At 49.3% G+C, this 19235-nt stretch overlaps 2 protein-coding genes across 5 annotated transcripts in view; both read left to right on the top strand.

Annotated features, from left to right (window-relative positions):
- ITGAX (integrin subunit alpha X) overlaps positions 1-4499 on the top strand; it is a 29854-nt gene extending 25355 nt beyond the window's left edge. The window contains exons 24-31 of one of the 2 annotated variants that reach the window (XM_007990761.3): positions 1095-1173; positions 1284-1391; positions 1508-1591; positions 1792-1905; positions 2048-2149; positions 2421-2531; positions 3382-3475; positions 3834-4499. In XM_007990761.3, coding sequence (XP_007988952.3) covers positions 1095-1173; positions 1284-1391; positions 1508-1591; positions 1792-1905; positions 2048-2149; positions 2421-2531; positions 3382-3459 — 676 coding nt within the window. In that variant the 3' untranslated portion in view covers positions 3460-3475; positions 3834-4499. Of the gene's footprint in view, positions 1-1094; positions 1174-1283; positions 1392-1507; positions 1592-1791; positions 1906-2047; positions 2150-2420; positions 2532-3381; positions 3476-3833 lie in introns of those variants that run through there. The other variant, XM_073015328.1, reaches the window with a different exon arrangement.
- An 8446-nt stretch (positions 4500-12945) lies between these two features.
- ITGAD (integrin subunit alpha D) overlaps positions 12946-19235 on the top strand; it is a 33631-nt gene continuing 27341 nt past the window's right edge. For 2 of the 3 annotated variants that reach the window (XM_007990759.3, XM_073015326.1), the window contains exons 1-5: positions 12948-13099; positions 13942-14047; positions 17057-17160; positions 17294-17364; positions 17484-17598. In XM_007990759.3, coding sequence (XP_007988950.3) covers positions 12949-13099; positions 13942-14047; positions 17057-17160; positions 17294-17364; positions 17484-17598 — 547 coding nt within the window. In that variant the 5' untranslated portion in view covers position 12948. Of the gene's footprint in view, positions 13100-13941; positions 14048-17056; positions 17161-17293; positions 17365-17483; positions 17599-19235 lie in introns of all 3 variants that reach the window. The other variant, XM_073015327.1, reaches the window with a different exon arrangement.

Raw genomic sequence — 19235 nt, forward strand, 5'->3', positions numbered from 1 at the left:
ATTGCACCGACTACCCAGCCCCACTGGCAGCCTCTTCTGCAGGCAGCTATGAGCTCTTTGCACTCATTTTTTTTTTTTTTTTAAGAGCCAGGGTCTTGCTCTGTTGCCCAGTCTGGAGTGCAGTGATGTGATCACAGCTCACAGCAGCCTTGAACTGCTCTTGGGCTCAAGCGAGCCTCCCACCTCAGCCTCCCAAGTAGTTGAAACTAAAGATGTGTGCCACCATGCCTGGCTAATTTTAAAAATTGTTTTGTAGAGACAGGGTCTCACTATGTTGCCCAGGTTGATCCTGAACCCTGGCCTCAAGTGATCCTCCCACCTCGACCTCCCAAAGTACTGGGATTGCAGGTGTGAGACACTGCACTCAGCCAATTAGCACTTGTTTGAAGTGCAGTGGCACCATCTCTGCTCACTGCAACCTCTGCCTCCTGGCTGCAAGCAATTCTTGTGCCTCAGTCTCCCAAGTAGCTGGGATTACAGGCACCCACCACCACACCTGGCTAATTTTCGTATTTTTAGTAGAGATGGGGTTTCTCCATGTTGGCCAGGCTGATCTTGAACTTCTGACCTCAGGTGATCCGCCTGTCTCAGCCTGTCAAAGTGCTGGGATTATAGGCGTGAGCCACCGTGCCTGGCCTCTAAACTCTCTCTCTCTCTTTTTTTTTTTTTTTTTGAGAAAGAGTCTTGCTGTGTCATGCAGTGGCATGATCTCAGCTCACTGCAACCTCTGTCTCCCGGGCTCAAACAATTCTCTTGCCTCAGCCTCCCGAGTAGCTGGGAATACAGGCGCACACCACCACGCCCGGCTAATTTTTGTATTTTTAATAGAGACAGGGTTTCGCCATGTTGGCCAGGGTGATCTTGAACTCCTGATCTCAGGTGATCCGCCCATTTCAGCATCTCAAAATGCTGGGATTACAGGCATGAGCCACCGCGCTTGGCCTCTAAACTCTCTTTTAACCGAACTCAGCCACAGCCCTCATTCCAGGACATGCCAAGGCCCCACCGACCACCTGTCCTCTCATGGTCTAGCCAACGCCTTCTGCAGATGCCCTGTGGTAGTTCACATCCACCTATGCCTCTTCTCTCTCCAGCCACGAACAATCCACCAAGTACCTCAACTTCTCAGACTCTGAGGAGAAGGAGAACCGTGTGGCCATGCACAGATACCAGGCAGGTGGTGGAGACACAGGAGCCTGGGCTGGGGTGGGAGGCTGGGAGCCAGAGACTGGGGAGGGATATGGGCTTTGGCGTGGGCTCTGCCCTTAGCGCCCTCTGTGCAGGTTAATAACCTGGGACAGAGGGACCTGCCTGTCAGCATCAACTTCTGGGTGCCTGTGGAGCTGAACCAGGAGGCTGTGTGGATGGAGGTGGAGGTCTCCCACCCCCAGGTACCCAAGGACTGCATGTGGCTCCTCCACGAATGCCCTTTCTACCTGGATTCCTTGGGCCCCATGTGAGTCTCTGATGTCCAAGCTGAGACACTTGTTCTCTGCATTTTCCCCAGAACCCATCCCTGCGGTGCTCCTCAGAGAAAATTGCACCCCCAGCATCTGACTTCCTGGCACACATTCAGAAGAATCCCGTGCTGGTGAGGAGGGCTCTGGGCCGGCCCTCACTGTAGGCCACACATCAGAGGAATTTGACCCAGGTGTTCATATTCCACATCCATCCTGCTGAAGTACCCTCTTGCATTCGGATGTGGCCACTGCCCTCAAATCACGCTGTGTAATGCTGCCTCCCACCTTCACACTCATCTTTCTCAGCCCCATGCTATATATCTGCCCCCAGGACTGCTCCATTGCTGGCTGCCTGCGGTTCCGCTGTGACATCCCCTCCTTCAGCGTCCAGGAGGAGCTGGATTTCACCCTGAAGGGCAACCTCAGTTTTGGCTGGGTCCGCCAGGTATGTGGGCGCAACGCAGAGCCCATGCCCCAGACTCAGGCGGGACCTGGCATGTCTGTGCCCATCTGCAAGCCAGGGCATCCCTGGAGCTCTGAGCCTCCCCCAGAGCCAGTTCCACAGGTTTCCCCCAACCCTTTTGCAGACATCGCAGAAGAAGGTGTCGGTCGTGAGTGTGGCTGAAATTACGTTCGACACATCCGTGTACTCCCAGCTTCCAGGACAGGAGGCATTTATGAGAGCTCAGGTAGAGACCGTGTCGGGGGCAGTGACCAGGCTGGACAGAGGGCCCCTAGGGCTACATCCGAGGTGCTGGGTAGGGGTTTGCAAGCCTTGGAGGAGGAGGGTGAAGGTCTCTGGGCAAGACAGCTGTCCCTCAGGGCATGGGTGCTGCTGCGTCTCACCTCTTGGAGCAGGGCCTGGGGAAGGAGGAGAGGGAGTTAACAGTTGGGGAGCCTGGGAGGAGTCTGGGATAGCAGAAGGATGGGAGTGCTCTGACGGGGTCACCTCCACTTCAGACGACGACGGTGCTGGAGAAGTACAAGGTCCACAACCCTACGCCCCTCATCGTAGGCAGCTCCATTGGGGGTCTGCTGCTGCTGGCGCTCATCACAGCAGCACTGTACAAAGTGAGTGTTTTATGCCACTCCTGACACCACCAGCATCTGGTCCCGCTCTTTTTGCAGAGTGAGAAAGAGCTCACTGAAGGCACTTTCTTACTGGGTCACTTCATATGAGAAACTGCCTCCCACCTGCAATGTCACCTGTCCCCAATGGCCCCCCACTTTGTGATTCCCAGGTTTCCTCTAATCTTTCTCCCTTTCTTTCCCGCTCTTCTCCATCATTCTACATGTTTCCCTTGACAGCAGACTATCATATAAAAGCACAGACCTGGGTTTGAATGTCGACATCACCACGGGTTCTTTTTGTCTTTGACCACAGGCCAGTGTCTGCTCCACTCTGGGCCTTGATTTCTCAATGTGAAAGTGATTCTACCCAGCTCATAGAATTTGGGCTAAATCCAGGCCGGGTGTGGTGGTTCATGGCTGTAATCCCAGCAGTTTGGGAGACCGAGGCAGGTGGATCACTTGAGGTCAGGAGTTAGAGACCAGCCTGGCCTATCTGGTGAAACCCCGTCTCTACTAAAAATACAAAAATTAGTTGGGCATGGTGGCAGGTGGCTGTAATCCCAGGTACTGAGGAGGCTGAGGCAGGAGAATTGCTTGAACTCAGGAGGTGGAGGTTGCAGTAAACCGAGATCGTGCCACCGCACTCCAGCCTGGGCAACAGAGTGAGACTCCACCTCAAAAAGAAAAGAATTTTGGCTAAATCTAGATGACATGATGCATGTAAAGTTCCTAGTGCAGTGCTTTGAACCTAGCAAGGATTCCAGAAATAGTGACCCCTCTCCCTCAGTCATCTCTTTTCCTGTCTTCCACTGAATGGACTTCCTGAGTTTCTTCCCCGTCCTCCCCCCAGGTTGGCTTCTTCAAGCGTCAGTACAAGCAAATGATGGAGGAGGCAAATGGACAAATTGCTCCAGAAAACGGGACATAGACCCCCAGCCTGCCCAGTGAGAAATCATCTCCTCTTTGCCTTGGACTTCCTCTCCCCCGCGAGGTTTCCCCACTTACTTACCCTCACCTGTCACGCCTGAGGGGAGGAACCATCCCAGCTCGGAGAGAGGCTGGGATCAGCCTGCTTCCTGTGTTTGGGAGAAGGCATCTTGCTTGGGAATGGGCCTTTGTCTTGTCAAGGTTCCAACTGGAAACGCTTTGGACAGGGTCCCTGTTGTGTTCCCCAAAGGGTTTGACTTGCAATTTCTACCTAGAAATACATGGACAATACCCCAGGCCTGGCACGAATGATCTTTCTTTTCTTTTCTTTTCTTTCTTTCTTTCTTTCTTTTTTTTTTTTTTTTTTTGAGACAGAGTCTCTTTCTGTCGCCCAAGCTGGAGTGCAATGGCGTGATCTCAGCTCACTGCAACCTCTCCCTCCCGGGTTCAAGTAATTCTGTTGTCTCAGCCTCCTGAGTAGCTGGGACTACAGGTGCCTGCCACCTCGCCCGGCCTCATCTTTCTAAAATACAGTTCTGAAACCGCTGCTCATCCCCACCTGTCTTCAATGGCTCCCCATTACCCTCAGGACAACGTCTGAACTCTCCAGCTTCCTGCGAGAAGTCCCCTTCCATCCCAGAGGGTGGGCTTCAGGGCGCGCAGCATGAGAGGCTCTGTGTCCCCTATCACCCTCGTTTCCAGTGAATTAGTGTCATGTCAGCGTCAGCTCATGGCTTCATCGTGGAGCTCTCAGTTCCGATTTCCCAGACTGAATTGGGAGTGAGATGCCTGCACGCTGGGTTCTGCAGAGCTGGCCTCCCGCGTGGGGCAGCATGGCTGGCTGGGAGTGAGGAGCACCCTCTAGGGAGGGGCATGGCCCCGGTGCAGCTGCAGCTCACCCAGCCCCAGGGGCAGAAGAGACCCAACCACTTCTATTTTTTGAGGTTACGAATATAGTAACTGAAGAAATGCCACGACATGATTTTTTTTTAAGTGTACTTTAAATGTTTGTGTTAATAAATTAAAACATACACAAAAAGACGCATCTACCACTCTTGGGATATATGTCAAAGGTCTAAAAAAAAGCCTTCTGTGGATGTGAGTCCTGAAGGATGACCTATGGGGTCCCTTTACCATGGTGGACCCTGACCAGTGGGCCAGGACAAGAAGTTAACCAGAGTAGGGTTGTGAATATCCCTCTTGGGAGTAACCTGACCTCTTAATCTGCTCATTCCACTATCAGGGCTGGTGCTGGTGGAGCTGTCGGGTGGAGGGGCATAGAATAGAGAAGGGACAACCCCCCAGTGGCTACTCTTCCACCTGGAAAGGTCTGTGGAGTGACCAATACTCACAAGTGTTTCCTACAAGTCCTAGGATATGTTGAAGGGCACACTGTCTGCATATAGTGAGTGGTTGAAGAGCACTTTGGGGTCCCACATTGAGAGCTGCTGCCCACAGTAAGGTCATTATGTCACAGTAAGGTCTGGCTATTATGTCACCATCCTGGCATAAAGTTCATCATGGTTCTTGGCACTGAGCTGGGGGCACACAGGACAAGCTATTCCTGTCCTCGGAGTGATGCCACTTGCAGCTGTCACCAGCAAGGGACCCGGGCCATGTGGATGTTTCAGTTAGAAAAACAGAAGGGAGGCGGTTGTGTGATTTGAAGGGAAGGTGGAAAGTGGCCCTTCGCCTCCAGCCAAAAATCTCTCTCCTGTACATCAGCAGAGGGTCCAAAATCCCTGTGGATTTTGTAGCTTTTGAGTCCCCAGGACGACTATTATGCAGTTTCCCCAGATAGGGAGTCAGATGATGAGACTTTGTAAGAATTCAGCTCTAGTGGCTGGGCACAGTGGCTCATGCCTGTAATCCCAGCACTTTGGGAGGCTGAGGCAGGAGGATTGTGCTCAGAAATTTGAGACCACCCTGGGCAACATATTGAAATCTTGTCTCTACAAAAAAATGTAAAAATTACCCAGGCATGGTGGCATGTGCCTGTAGTCCCAGCTACTTGGTAGGTTGAAGTAGGAGGATCATTTGAGCCTGGGAGGTTGAGGATAGAGTGAGCTGTGATTGGACCACCGCACTCCAGTCCAAGCAACAGAACAAGATCATGTCTCAAAAAAAAAAAAAAAAAAAAAAAAATTGACCCTAGAGTGGTGTTTCTCAAAATGTGTTCCACGAACCACTGGTGGTCAGTGACGGTCTTCTAAATGATAAGTTTTAGATAAAAAGAGCAAGAAACCCATACATTTCAAACATTTGAAACTGGTGATTTGCATAGAAATAGTGTTGCAGCCTTAATAATTGTGTGGCACATGGACTCCAGGGACTCCAGTGGGCTCTTGTCTAAGTTCAGGCAACAAGTTGTTATTTTCTATTTTATTTTATTATTATTATTTTTTGAGACAGTCTCACTCTGTCGCCCAGGCTGGAGTGCAGTGGTACGATCTCGGCTCACTGCAACTTCTGTCTCCCGGGTTCAAGTGATCCCCCTGCCTCAGCCTCCCAAGTAGCTGGGAGTACAGGGGTGCACCACCATGCCCATTTTTATTTATTTATTTATTCTTGAGACAGAGTCTCGCTCTGTCACCCAGGCTGGAGTATAGTGGCATGATCTTGGCTCACTGCAACCTCTGCCTCCCAGGTTCAAGTTCAAGCGATTCTCCTGCCTCAGCCTCTGGAATAGCTGGGATTACAGGCACGCGCCACCACGCCCAGCTGATTTTTGTATTTTCAATAGAGATGGAGTTTCACCATGTTGGCCAGGCTGGTCTCGAACTCCTGATCTCATGATCCGCCCGCCTCGGCCTCTGAAAGTTCTGGGATTAGAGGTGTGAGCCACTGCACTTGGCCTACGAGATGTTATTTTCTGATATTCTTCCTTTGTGTGTTATTGTGTACATTTATTACATTTGCATTTTCAGGGTTGGCTATTGTGTTGCATTAGCATAAAGACACTCCCACTGGTGCCATGACAGTTTACAAATACCATTGTAACACACTATAGCAACGGTCAGCAAGTTACCTCATATGGTTCTGGAAACTCCCCACTCTTTTTTCAGAAAGTTCTGAATAACCCGCCCCTTAATTTTCGTGTAATTAAAAGTCAGTGTAAGTACAGTTAGCCAGCAGCCCACTGGCTGCTACTGTGGGCTCACTGCCTGTGGATCATCCTGCTCTGCAAGGAACAGCCACCTTGCTGCCACTGCTGCTTCAATAAACCTGCTTTCTTCCACCACAGGCTCACTCTTCAGTGCTTTCCTGAGTAAAGCTAAGAACCCTCCCTGGTTAAGCCCCAGTTTTGGAGCTTGGCTGCTCTGCATCAGTAGGATGGGCTAACTACTTATGGTGCACTCAGGCTAAAGAGGCTGATGCTTGCAGGGTGGTATTCACAGAGCACACGGCAGTTCACAGGATGCCTCTCACCCTTGACTCACTGCTTAAGAAAGGAGGAAAAATGGTGAACAGGATCAAATCATGGCCATTGCCTATTCATCTTTTCAGTGTTGTATGGAGAAATAGGCAAGTAGGAGATTGCTTTTCACATTAGTGTCAAAGAGAAAGATCGTTACTTGGAACTTAAAATTTAATTGTGATAAAATATACATAACACAAAATTTACCATCTTAACCATTTTTAAGTGTAGCCGATCTCAAGAACTCTTTCTGTGTTGTAAAACTGAAACCCTATACCCATTAAACAACTCCCAATTCTCCTCTCTCCCTAACTCCTGGCAGCCACAATTCTTTCTATCTCTACGAATCTGACTGCTTTGGCATGTCATAGAAATAGACTCATACAGTGTTTGTCTTTTTGCGATGGGCATATTTCGCTTAGCATCTGTCCTTAAGGTTCACCCACATGGTACATGTGTCAGAATTCCCCTCCTTTTGAAGGCTGAATAATATTCCATTGTGTGTATACCGCATTTTGTTTATCCATTTGCCCATCAATGGGCATTTGGGTTGCTTTTTTTGGCTCTTGTGACTGATGCACTGTGAACATGGGTGCACAAATATCTCTTCAAGACCATGCTTTCAATTCTCTTGGGTATACACCCAGAAGTGGAATTGCTAAATCATATGGTAATTTTTTTTTGAGACAGAATCTTGCTCTGTTGCCAGGCTGGAGTGCAGTGGCACAATCAGAGCTCACTGCAGCCTTGATTTTCTGGGCTCAAGTGATCCTCTTGCTTCAGCCTTCCGAGCTTCTGGGACTAAAGGTGTGTGCCACCATGCCTGGCTAATTTTTAAAAGATTTTGCCAAGCACGGTGGCTCATGCTTGTAATCCTAGCACTTTGGGAGGTTGAGGCAGGTGGATCACATGAGGTCAGGAGTTTGAGACCAGCCTTGCCAACATGGTGAAATCCCGTCTGTACTAAAAATACAAAAATTAACTGGGCATGGTGGCACGTGCCTGTAGTTCCAGCTACAGGCAGAAGAATTGCTGGAACCTGGGTGGCAGAGGCTGCAGTGAGCCAAGATTGCACCACTGCACTCCAGCCTGAGCGACAGAGTGAGACTTTGTCTCAAAAAAAATAAATAAATAAAAAATAAATTGTAGAGATAGTGTCTCGCTGTGTTGCCCGGGCTGGTCTTGAACTCCTGCCCTAAAGTGATCCTCCTGCTTCTGCCTCCCCAAGTGCTGGGATTACAGGCATGAGCCACCATGCCCAGCCTAGCTAAATTGTCTTTAATGTTGCATGTCTGCAAAACGCACATCTATAAAGCCAGAAAAAAGTTGAGCATCCAACTTTTTATGACTTAACTCATGACCTGGCAATTTTTGCAGCAAGGAACATGGGCTGGTGGTTTTAGGATAACTGAGTGAAAAGAAAGAAATACATTAACTAGATTGGATGTCAAGTGCCTGCTGGTCGTGGGTGTTTTCTGCCGGCCCCTGTTCATCTGTGCCTGTTAGCCCACCCATGGGTAAGTGGGGCAAAATGGCCAAACTGATTCTCAGGAGAGGCATACATACAGAATCCAAGTTAGTCATGATTTCATTTCTAGCCTTAGTGAATGTGTACATTTTATAAACTTTATCAGCTCAGAGGGGAAAAACTGTCTCCACACAACATGGTTTATACAAACCTGTCAGGAATTCAGCATGATGAAGAAATGCACAAAGCAAGTGTGAACAGATAAGTAAAAGGATCTACTGAAAATCTTCAGGATAGTATATAGTGTGACATGACCAAGAATTTGAAGTCAACATCTGTATTTGTGCCCTCTGGACAAGGGTTTTATACCTGATGATATAAAAATTAATTCTGGGTCGGGCGTGGTGGCTCATGCCTGTAATCCCAGCACTTTGGGAGGCTGAGGAGGGTGAATCACCTGACATCAGGAGTTGCAGACCAACCTATATTAACTAATAATACAAAAAAAATTAGCCAGACGTGGGTGGCACGCACCTGTAATCCCAGCTACTCAGGAGGCTGAGGCAAGAGAGCTGCTTGAACCTGGAAGGCCGAGGTTGCAGTGAGCTGAGATTGCACCACTGCACTCCAGCCTGGGTGACAGAGTGAGACGCCGTCTCAAAAAAAAAAAAAAAAAAAAAAAAAATTAATTTCGAAGCCAGATGCAGTGGCTCCAGGTGTGGTGGTTCATACCTGTAATTCCAGTACTTTGGGAGGCCAGAGGATCGCTTGAACCCAAGAATTCGAGATCAGCCTGAGCAACATAGTGAGATTCCATCTGTAGAAAACAAACAAACAAACAACAACAAAAAACCAGAGGTAGGAGGATCACTTTGAGGCCAGGAGTTCGAGGCCGCAGTGAGCTATGGTCATGTCACTGCCCTCTAGCTTGGGCAACAGTGCGAGACTGTCTCGTCACAACAAGAACAACAAAAATTAATTCTACTTTAACTGTCAGTTTCATGATATCTTTCCATCAGGAAAAACCTTTTCTATCTGATGAACTATTGGCTAGGTTTTCTTTTTCTCTGCTTTAGACTAATGCATTTCATTACTTTCATTTGCAAACTCTATCCTTCTTATCATCTTTGTATTTTAGATGTGTCTATTGACAGCCTGGTTTCCCTCAGCGATCATTGTGATGATCAAAGTAGATGAATAGGTAAAATTTAATGCAAATATTCCAGGGTGTCTAATCCATACCCCAAACGGAGAAGGGGAGAATTGGAAGCAGGCAATTTGAATACATTACTATGGATGTATTTTTCTCATACAGGGGGAAAAAGTGATTTGGAGAGAGAGAATTATGAATGCATGTGAAGAATAAAGCCAAATTTCCTGTGAGGAGGGGAAGACCAGGAGAAACAAAACCAAATCCTGGCTCTGGCCTCTAAGGCATGGGGACATGGAGTTGTGCTCTCCAGCAGACACAGTTCATTCTGGAGAAAGGCTGCGAAAATATTCTCCTTCACACTGATTTGAAAACAATTACATAAATTTGTTGTTTTCTTATTTATCTAAGTGTAACTTTTAAAAATATACTGAGAGAAGACGGGCATGGTGGCTCACTCCTGTAATCCAGTACTTTGGGAGGTCAAGGCAGGTGGATCACGTATGGTCAGGAGTTCGAGACCAGCCTGGCCGATATGGCAAAACCCCGTCTCTATTAAAAATACAAAAATTAGCTGGGCGTGGTGGTGTGTGCCTGTAATCCCAGCTACTCGGCAGGCTGAGACAGGAGAATCACTTGAACCCGGGAGGTGGAGGTTGCAGTGAAACGAGATTGCGCTACTGCTCTCCAGCCTGGGCGATAGAGCAGGACTCCATCTCAAAAGAAAAATTAATTAATTAATTAATTAATTAATTAAAAATTTACTGAGAGCTGGTGGTCCTTTTAAGGGTGGAGCTGCCATCAAGTCCCCGGAGGATGCACTGAATTTGGGGGCATCACCTTTAGCTGCTGTGGACTCCGAGCCTTGGCAGCTCCCGCTCCAGGCCTGGGAGGAAGATGATTTCCCGGCAGCGTGCGGTGATTGTGAGCATTTGACTATCTTACTGCAGTTTTCCCTTATCACTGCTCTCCAAAAATGAGTGGAAAACAAAAACTTTTGCTGAGACAAGTGATAATATGAGTTAGGCGAAGCTGGAGAATTTTACAGTTGCTGATATCAGCAAATTGTGAGTTTCAAACACTGCTTACAGAAGGAAGTCCAAAATTAAAGGGGATATAGAAACGTGTAAAAGATGAGATGCAGTGAAGATGGAGAAAATGAATAGATCTTTAAATTTTTGAATTATGAAGAATCATCAACAAATTATTTCGTGGTTCCAAATACAGGGAGAAGTTCACAGATCCACAGAACTGATGACGGGGTCCTGCTGACTACAAACCCCTCAGCACAAGAGGGAGAAAGTTGCTGCTCCACTTTGCCTTGGCAGTCTTTGTAAGGCAGTAGATGAGTCAGCTTCAAAGTTAGCAATCGCACCCCTCGGCCTGGTTTCCCACAAGGGCATCATTAATGCATCACAATTAATTTCTTCTGTCCATTAAATGTCAGCTCTCAAGTAAATCGATGTAAAATTTTTTTACAGAAAACTGTTTCATATTATTTGCACTTGATGTTTAGTTACATTTTAAATATTTTGTTTGTCTCATGTTGTTTTGGTTTTGAGACAGAGTCTTGCTCTGTTGCCCAGGCTAGAATGCAGTGGCGTGATCTTGACTCACTGCAACCTCCGCCTCCTGGGTTCAGGCGATTCTCCTGCCTCAGCTTCCTGAAGAGCTAGGATTTCAGGCGTGCACCACCATGCCTGGCTAATCTTTGTATTTTTAGTAGAGATGGGGTTTCACCATGTTGGCCAGGCTGGTCCCGGACTGCTGACCTCAAGCTATCTACCTGTCTCAGCCTCCCAAACTGCTGGAATTACAGACATGAGCCACTCTGCCCAAATGTTTTAAAAAACTGTCACGTATATACACAAAATAATTTATGTTATAGGTAGGGATCTTGTCATATTTTAACCTTCAAAGTATATTCCTAGGCTTTTTTTATTTTTTATTTTTTATTTTTTATTTATTGAGACAGTCTTGCTCTGTCGCCCAGGCTGGAGTGCAATGGCGCAATCTCGACTCACTGCAACCTCCACCTCCCGGGTTCAAGCGATTCTCCTGCCTCAGCCTCCTGAGTAGCTGGGATTACAGGCACGCACCACCGTGCCCAGCTAATTTTTGTATTTTTAGTAGAGACAAGATTTCACCATATTGGCCAGAGCTGGTCTCAAACTCCTGACCTCAGATGATCCATCCACTTCGGCCTCCCAAAGTGCTGGGATTACAGGTGTGAGCCACCGTGCCTGGCCTATTCCTAGCCTTTTATATATAGAACTTTTTTTTTCACATTTTAAAGGAACATTTATGTTTAATCATGGAATATTTCAAACATACAGAAAATCACAGAAAATAAATAACAACCACTCATTTATCTTCTCCCCGACCCCATGTATAAATGTTAAAATATGTGTTAAATGCTAAATTTAACACATGCTAAAGGCTCCTGGCTGGATGTGGTGGCTCACACTTGTAATGCCAGTACTTTGGGAGGAGGAGTGGGGAGGACTGCTTGAGTCCAGGAGCTCAAGATCAGCACGGGCAACATAGTGAGATCTCATCTCTGCAAAAAACAAAAAAAGTTAGCTGGGCATGGTGGTGTGCATCTGTAATCCCATGACTGGGAGGCTGAGGTGGGAGAATTGCTTGAGTCTGGGAATTTGAGGCTGCAGTGATCCCTGATCATGCCACCGCATTCCAGCGTGGGTGACACAGCAAAACTTGTCAAAAAAAAAAAAAACAGTTTCCTCTCTGCCCCACTGTAGGCGACTACTCTTCTGGTCTCCATCTTCGTAGATGAATTTTGCCCATTCTCTAACTAGTATATGAAAGGAACCAGACATTAGGCATTCTGGCGTCTGGTTTCTTTCACTTAAGATAAAATTGAGTTAACCTGTGTTCTTGTACAGAACTGTAGTTTGTTTTTGTTATTTATTTATTTATTGTAAAGACAGGGTCTGGCTATGTTGCCCAGGCTGGTCTCGAACTGTTGGACTCAAGAAATCCACCTGCCTTGGCCTCACCAAAGCTCTGGGACCACAGGCATGAGCGGCGGCATCTGGTCTGTAGTTTGATCTTGTTTATTGCTGAGTAGTAGCCCATGGCATGACCTTGTTATTTTGGGTGTCCATTCTCCTCTGGATGGGTTCTGCTTTGTGAAACCACACCCTGGCCTAGCTCCCCTTCTCCCTGCCTCTCTCCAGGCTCACATCCACACACCGAGGCCTCCACCGCCGTTCTGCTTCCTGCCCTTCCACTCCTGTGGGACGTCAGAGAGCTACGGGGCTCCCTGGATACCAACTGGCTCTTGAGGCCTGGAGGCGGGTGGTCTTCTGGGAGAAGGAAGCCAGGTCCTTGCAGGTGGTGGAGGGGGACAGGATGAGGGTTTTTCCCCAGGGTGTCAGTGGCCCCTGCCCCCACTTCTGTTCCTTAACTAACCAGGGCCCTCCTACCCACTATGCCCCTCCTCCTGCCACGTGGAGGCCCTGAATCATTATTTCAACTAACCCCTGGGAGGGTGAGCACCTTCTGTGCTGTGTCTCCAACCTTTCACTTCCCCTCGACGTGCTGCTCAGGGATGACCTTCGGCACCGTGCTTCTTCTGAGTGGTGAGTGGGGCCAGGGGGCTGGGGAGAAGCTTGGAGGGATTCTGAGGGGACTCCATCTGGGAGGGCAGGCTGGGGGCTGGTGGACGGCTCCCACCACTCTCATGAGGAGCTGAGGCAGGGGAGTGCTTTGTGTGCGAGTGGCCCAGAGTCGGGAGAGCGTGACCTGAACGAAGAGGGGCTCAGGGGCTGTGCTCACGTGGCGACTAAGCTACCTCTTCAGTTGGCTATGTTGTCCCAGGCTTCCCCGCTCCCGCTGATGGGGTCCCTGGTGTGGGCGAGAGAGGTCTCCCCAGCCTCCCCCTGGAATGGAAGGCCACAGAAGCCACCAGGGAGGGAGAAAGGTTGGACATCATCTCCCTGGGCCTGTTTCCCCGAAGTCCTGACTGCACGTAGGGAAGAGTCCCCTTGCTGAAAACTGCATCAGAGCCACATTCATGTGCCATCAAGAATCAGGCTTGGCCGGTGCGCTGGCTCACGCCTATAATCCCAGCACTTTGGGAGGCACTTTGGGAGGGAGATGGACAGATCCCCTGAGGTCAGGAGTTTGTGACCAGCCTGGCCAACATGGTGAAACCCCGTCTTTACCAAAAATACGAAAATTAGCGGGGCATGGCGGCATGCACTTGTAATCCCTGCTACTTGGGAAGCTGAGGCAGGAGAATCGCTTGAACCCAGCATGGAGGTTGCAGTGAGCCGAGATTGTGCCACTGCACTCCAGCCTGGGCAACAGAGCGAGACTCCATCTCAAAAAAAAAAAAAAAAAAAAAAAGAGGCTGGGAGGTCCGAGGGATTGGGGCTTCTTCAACTCTCACTCCCTCTCACCCCCACCAAATATTCCTCAGTCCTGGCTTCTTTTCATGGATTCAACCTGGATGTGGAGGAGCCCACCATCTTCCAGGAGGATGCGGGCGGCTTTGGGCAGAGCGTGGTGCAGTTTGGTGGATCTCGGTAGGCCGCACTCACCCTCCTTCCCCAACCTCCACTGCATCATGTCCTGTGGATGGGTACACACGGGTCACCCCAGGGAGGCGTCCTGGAGGAAGGGCAGCAGGGGTAAGAAGTCTTTCCTTGGCTCCTTGGAGGCCCTGATACCAGCATGTATTATTCTCAATCCCAGGAAGGGCCACAAAACTCTAGACAAGACCCCACCTTATCTCAGGAGGGAGGCCTTGAACCTGCCTTCCAGGCAGGGCCCACTTCTTGGGGGCCAGTGCAGTCACACAGGGCCCACACTCATTACGTTTGGAGTTTAATGTTCTGCCCTTAACCTCTTGAAATTCCTGATGATTTTTATTTTTATTTTTACTCCAGTTCTGTTGCCCAAGCTGGAGTGCAGTGGTGCAATCACAGCTTACTGCGGCCTCAAACTCCCAGGCAAAGTGATCCTCTCACCTCAGCCTCCTGAATAGCTGGGACCACAGGTGCATGCCATCATGCCTGTTTTTTGTTTTGTTTTGTTTTGCTTTTTATAGAGACGGAGTCTTGCTATGTTGTCCAGACTGGCTGAACTCCTGGGCTCAAGCAGTCCTCCTGCCTGGGCCTCCCAAAGTGCTCGGATTACAGGTGTGAGCCACTCTGCCTTGCCAATTCTTAATGATTTTATCTGTGCATTTGTGTTTTGTAAGTAAAGAATGATGGCAGAGCTGGGCACCATGACTCACACCTATAATCCCAACATTTTGGGAGGCTGAGGCAGGCACATCATCTGAGGTCAGGAGTTTGAGACCAATTTGGCCAACACAGCAAAACCTCGTCTCTACTAAAAATGCAAAAAAAAAAAAAAAAAAAAAAAAAAAAATTAGCTGGGCATGGTGGCAGGCACCTGTAATCCCAGATATTTAGGAGGCTGAGACACGAGAATCGCTTGAAGCTGGGAGGTGGAGGTTGCAGTGAGCCGAGATCGTGTCACTTTACTCCAGTCTGGGTGACAGAGTGAGACTCCGCCAAAATAAAAAAAAGAATTATGGGAGAAGGGAGACGCACTGGGGGTTTGGAGCCTCAGCAGCAGCCCCACCTCCCACCACCTCCTAGGGAAGGGGTATCAGCTGCTGGCTCCCCCACCCACATGGGAGCAATGACCAGTGTCACCTTCCACCCCTGGCATGAGCTGGGTAAAGTCAGTTAGGTGCGCTCACCCTGAGAGTACCCTGAGGGAGTGGGACACTGCATAGCAAATAAAAAAACCCCAAGACAGGTAGAGGGAGAGAGCAGAAGAAAGGTAAGAGCCCCTCAAGCCCAAGAGACAGACCCCACATTTTTCTTTCGAATTGGGACCCACAAATGATGAGCCTGCCCCCGCTTCCTGGAGCTCACATTCTCCTGCCCCAGAGAGTTCCAGTCACAGTGTGACACAGGCGTCACCAAGGTCTGGGGGGCACAGACAGGGAGAGAGCAGACCCAGGAGGGCTCCACGGAGGAAGTGGTGCTGGCAGTGAGCCCCAGTGGACAGGAAGGCTCAGCTGGTCACAAGGAGCTGTGAGAGGTCACTGAGCTCCAGCTGCACATCCCTCTCCCTTCCTCACGTGACTGGCAGTCTGGGGGGATGGAAGCAAGTGCCAGGCACCAGGGTTTTGTTTTTATTTATTGCGAAATGTGGCCAACTGAAGTGCACGAATCCGAAAGACCCAATTTGATGAGGGATACACATGTTTGTGCCTGGGTGAGCCCCACCTAGGTCAGCTGCTCCTGTGTAAAATCCCACAGGCACAGGGCTGCTGCCATGGACCCCTTCTCATTACCCAACAAACCCAGAGAACCAGTGGTCAGACTTGTGTCACCATCAGTTTTTCAGGCCACATTTTAAAAAAAGAATACATTGGCTGAGTGTGATGGCTCATGCCTATAATCCTAGCACTTTGGGAGGCTGAGGTGGGTGGATCACCTAAGGTCAAGAGTTCAACACCAGCCTGACCAATATGGTGAAACCCCGTCTCTACTGAAAAATACAAAAATTAGCCTGGCGTGATGCCTGTAATCCCAGTTAGCTGGGTGACTGAAACAGGAGATTTGCTTGAACCTGGGAGGTGGAGGTTACAATGAGCCGAGATCACGCCATTGCACTCCAGCCTGGGCGACAGAGTGAAACTCCGTCTCAAAAAACATGTGGGTTGATGGGTTACACTAAAGGTTTGCTCATCGTTTGTATCAGCAGGTTCCAAACTGCTGCCTCTCTAGCCAGTGCTCAGATTTTCATCACAAAGCCTTAGGCATCCCCTGAATCATGACGCACAGGGATTGTAGCTTTCTGTAAAGAAGCGGCACCTAGAAGGAGCCCTCTCACATGGCCATTTAATGAAACCTTGCTTGGCACATTAACATACACCAGTATTTGTCTGTTTTTCTCACCGGGGTGAGGAGATTGTTGCTAGTGAGAAAACATTTCCGAAATTAAAAAACTTTCCCACTCAGGGATTTTTGCAAATAAACCATGGACTCTACATAACTCTAGATACAGTTATGGATCCTAGTACACTGCTTTACCAATTGAAATTGCTTATATAATATTTAAATTGATCCAATGAATTACAGAATCAACTATTGGTTTTGAAAGCACATGTCTTCAGGAAATCGTTCCAATTAACTTGAGATGATCTTATTTCTTGGGTGATTCAAAATAATGGCAACTCAGAAACGCAATGTACTTACCCATGATTGGGAAATGCCATTTTAGTCTTTAAATAGTTTTCTTTTTGGTGAATGTTAAAAAAAAATTCTAAACATAAATACACACATGCGTACGTATGCACACTCAAAACCAAATAAACCCCAGCATGACCCCTGGGCATCTGTGGGTTATACTCGGGCCCTGATTTCTGAATATTCTGCCAAATGGCAAACGCCAGGAGATTTCCCTCACAAAGTCTCACTTCCTCATGGAGGGACACTTCCTCGCCCCCAGTGCCCGCTGCTCCCACCCCTCCTGTGGCTACAGTGACATGGCCACGGTTGTGTCTCCAGACTCGTGGTGGGAGCACCCCTGGAGGTGGTGGCGGCCAACCAGACAGGACGGCTGTATGACTGCACAGCTGCCACTGGCGTGTGCCAGCCCATCCCGTTGCACAGTGAGTGACCACCTGGGAATCGGGCCCCTCAACCCTCCTGGACCCAACTGTGCCCCCGCTTAGCTTCCAGTCCAGACCCTCCCCGCAAATGAGTGTGTGCTGTGAGTGAGACCCCATGTGTCTGCCCTCGCAGTCCGCCCCGAGGTTGTGAACATGTCCTTGGGCCTGACCCTAGCAGCCTCCACCAACCGCTCCTGGCTTCTGGTGAGTGAGTGCTTTGGGCCACGGTGGCGGGGAGGGGGGTTGTAGAGGAGGAGGCTGGGGCTGGGGGTGGAGGAGGAGGGGGTGCTAGGGGCTCCTGGCTCACAGGTTTCTGCCTCCAGGCCTGTGGCCCAACCCTGCACAGAGTCTGTGGGGAGAACTCGTACTCAAAGGGTTCCTGCCTCCTGCTGGGCTCGCACTGGGAGATCCTCCAGACAGTCCCCGACGCCCTGCCAGGTAGGTCCCCGGCAGGCCACGGTTCCCTGTGGAGCACATGCTGGCACTGAGGGTGAGCAGGCATGAGGCCTGTGTCTGGGCCCATGTGCCCTCCCTGGAGGGCCAAGTGTAGCTAGGAGAGAAGCCAGGAGGGGAGGGCGGCTCAGGTGGGAGCCCTGCTGCTCCAGGGTAGAAGTTCTTTGTAGGGTTTTTCTTTACATTTTTTTTCTTTATAAGACAGGGTCCCCGCCGGGCATGGTGGCTTAGGCCTGTAATCCCAGCACTTTATGAGGCTGAGGTGGGAGGATCACCTGAGGTCAGCAGTTCGAGACCAACCTGGCCAATGTGGTGAAACCCCTCTACTAAAAATACAAAAAAAAAAAAAAAAAAAAGGTCGGCTGTGGTATGCACCTGTAATCCCAGCCATTTGGGAGACTGAGGCAGGAGAATCACTTGAACCCAGGAGGCGGAGGTTGCAGTGAGCTGAGATTGTGCCATTGCACTCCAGCCTGGGTGACAAGAGCAAAACTCCATCTCAAAAAAACAAAAAACAGAGTCTCTGTCAGGCTGCATGCACCACCACACCCTGTTAATTTTTTTGAGACAGAGTCTTGCTATGTCACCCAGGCTGGAGTACAGTGGTGCAATCATAGCTCACTACAGCCTCGAACTCCTGGACTCAAGTGATCCTCCTCCCTTAGCCTACCGAGTAGTTGGGACTGCAGGTACATGCATCACACCTGGCTAATTTTAAAACATTGTGTTTTTGTAGAGATGGGAGTCTTGCTATGTTGCCCAGGCTGATCTTGAACTCCTGGGCTCAAATAATCCTCTGCCACAGACTCTCAAAGTGTTGGGATGACAGGCATGAGTCCTCATGCCCGGTTTGAGGAGTGAAAGCTCTGATGGGGACAGAGAGAAAGTTCTGATTCAGACCAGAGAGGCCATGACCACAGGCATGCTGGGCCTTTAGACAAAGGTGGAGCAACAGCAGAAACATTCCCAGAGCAAATGGTGAGGGTGGAGTGTATGGAGGGGACTGAGGGAAGGGGAAGGGACATCCAGGGTTCTTGGGGGGGATCGTGCCCAGCCTGAGATGTCTGTGAAGCCAGGTTAGGGAGGTGGCACTTAAAAACAAGGGGTAAATGTCTTCTCACAGACGTCTCTGGAACTCATGAGGTGGGGTGCCTGATGCAAATGGGACTGGAGCATAAACCTGGTGCAGGCAAGGAGGGTGTGGGTCCAAGTGGAAGGGACCAGGGTCCACTGAGCATCACCTGTGTGCCAGGCGGTGCTGAGTACCTGGTAGGAATCAGCTTATTGCATCCTCACAACATCCCGGGTGGTGGGCAGGCCCGTTCCCATTTTACAGATGAGAAAACCAAGGTTCAGATAGATAAGTTCCCATCAATAGAAAGAGGCAGAACCCAGAGCTTGAGCCATCCTTGCCTGATTGGTGGGGTCATTTTTCAAAAGGACATGTCCAGGCTTCTGCTAGTGAAAGCCCAGGGGATACAATAAAAAGACCAAGAAAATAGAAGAGACATTGTGAGAGGATTTACTACAGACCTGGCTTGAGAGAGGATGAGAGGGTGGTTTCTTGATGCAGCTGAAAAAACAAGCACCAGTGTAAGACATTGGCTGCCCAGATGTGGGCA

Source organism: Chlorocebus sabaeus, chromosome 5 (assembly GCF_047675955.1).
Source record: "Chlorocebus sabaeus isolate Y175 chromosome 5, mChlSab1.0.hap1, whole genome shotgun sequence".
Taxonomy (NCBI): Eukaryota; Metazoa; Chordata; class Mammalia; order Primates; family Cercopithecidae; genus Chlorocebus; species Chlorocebus sabaeus.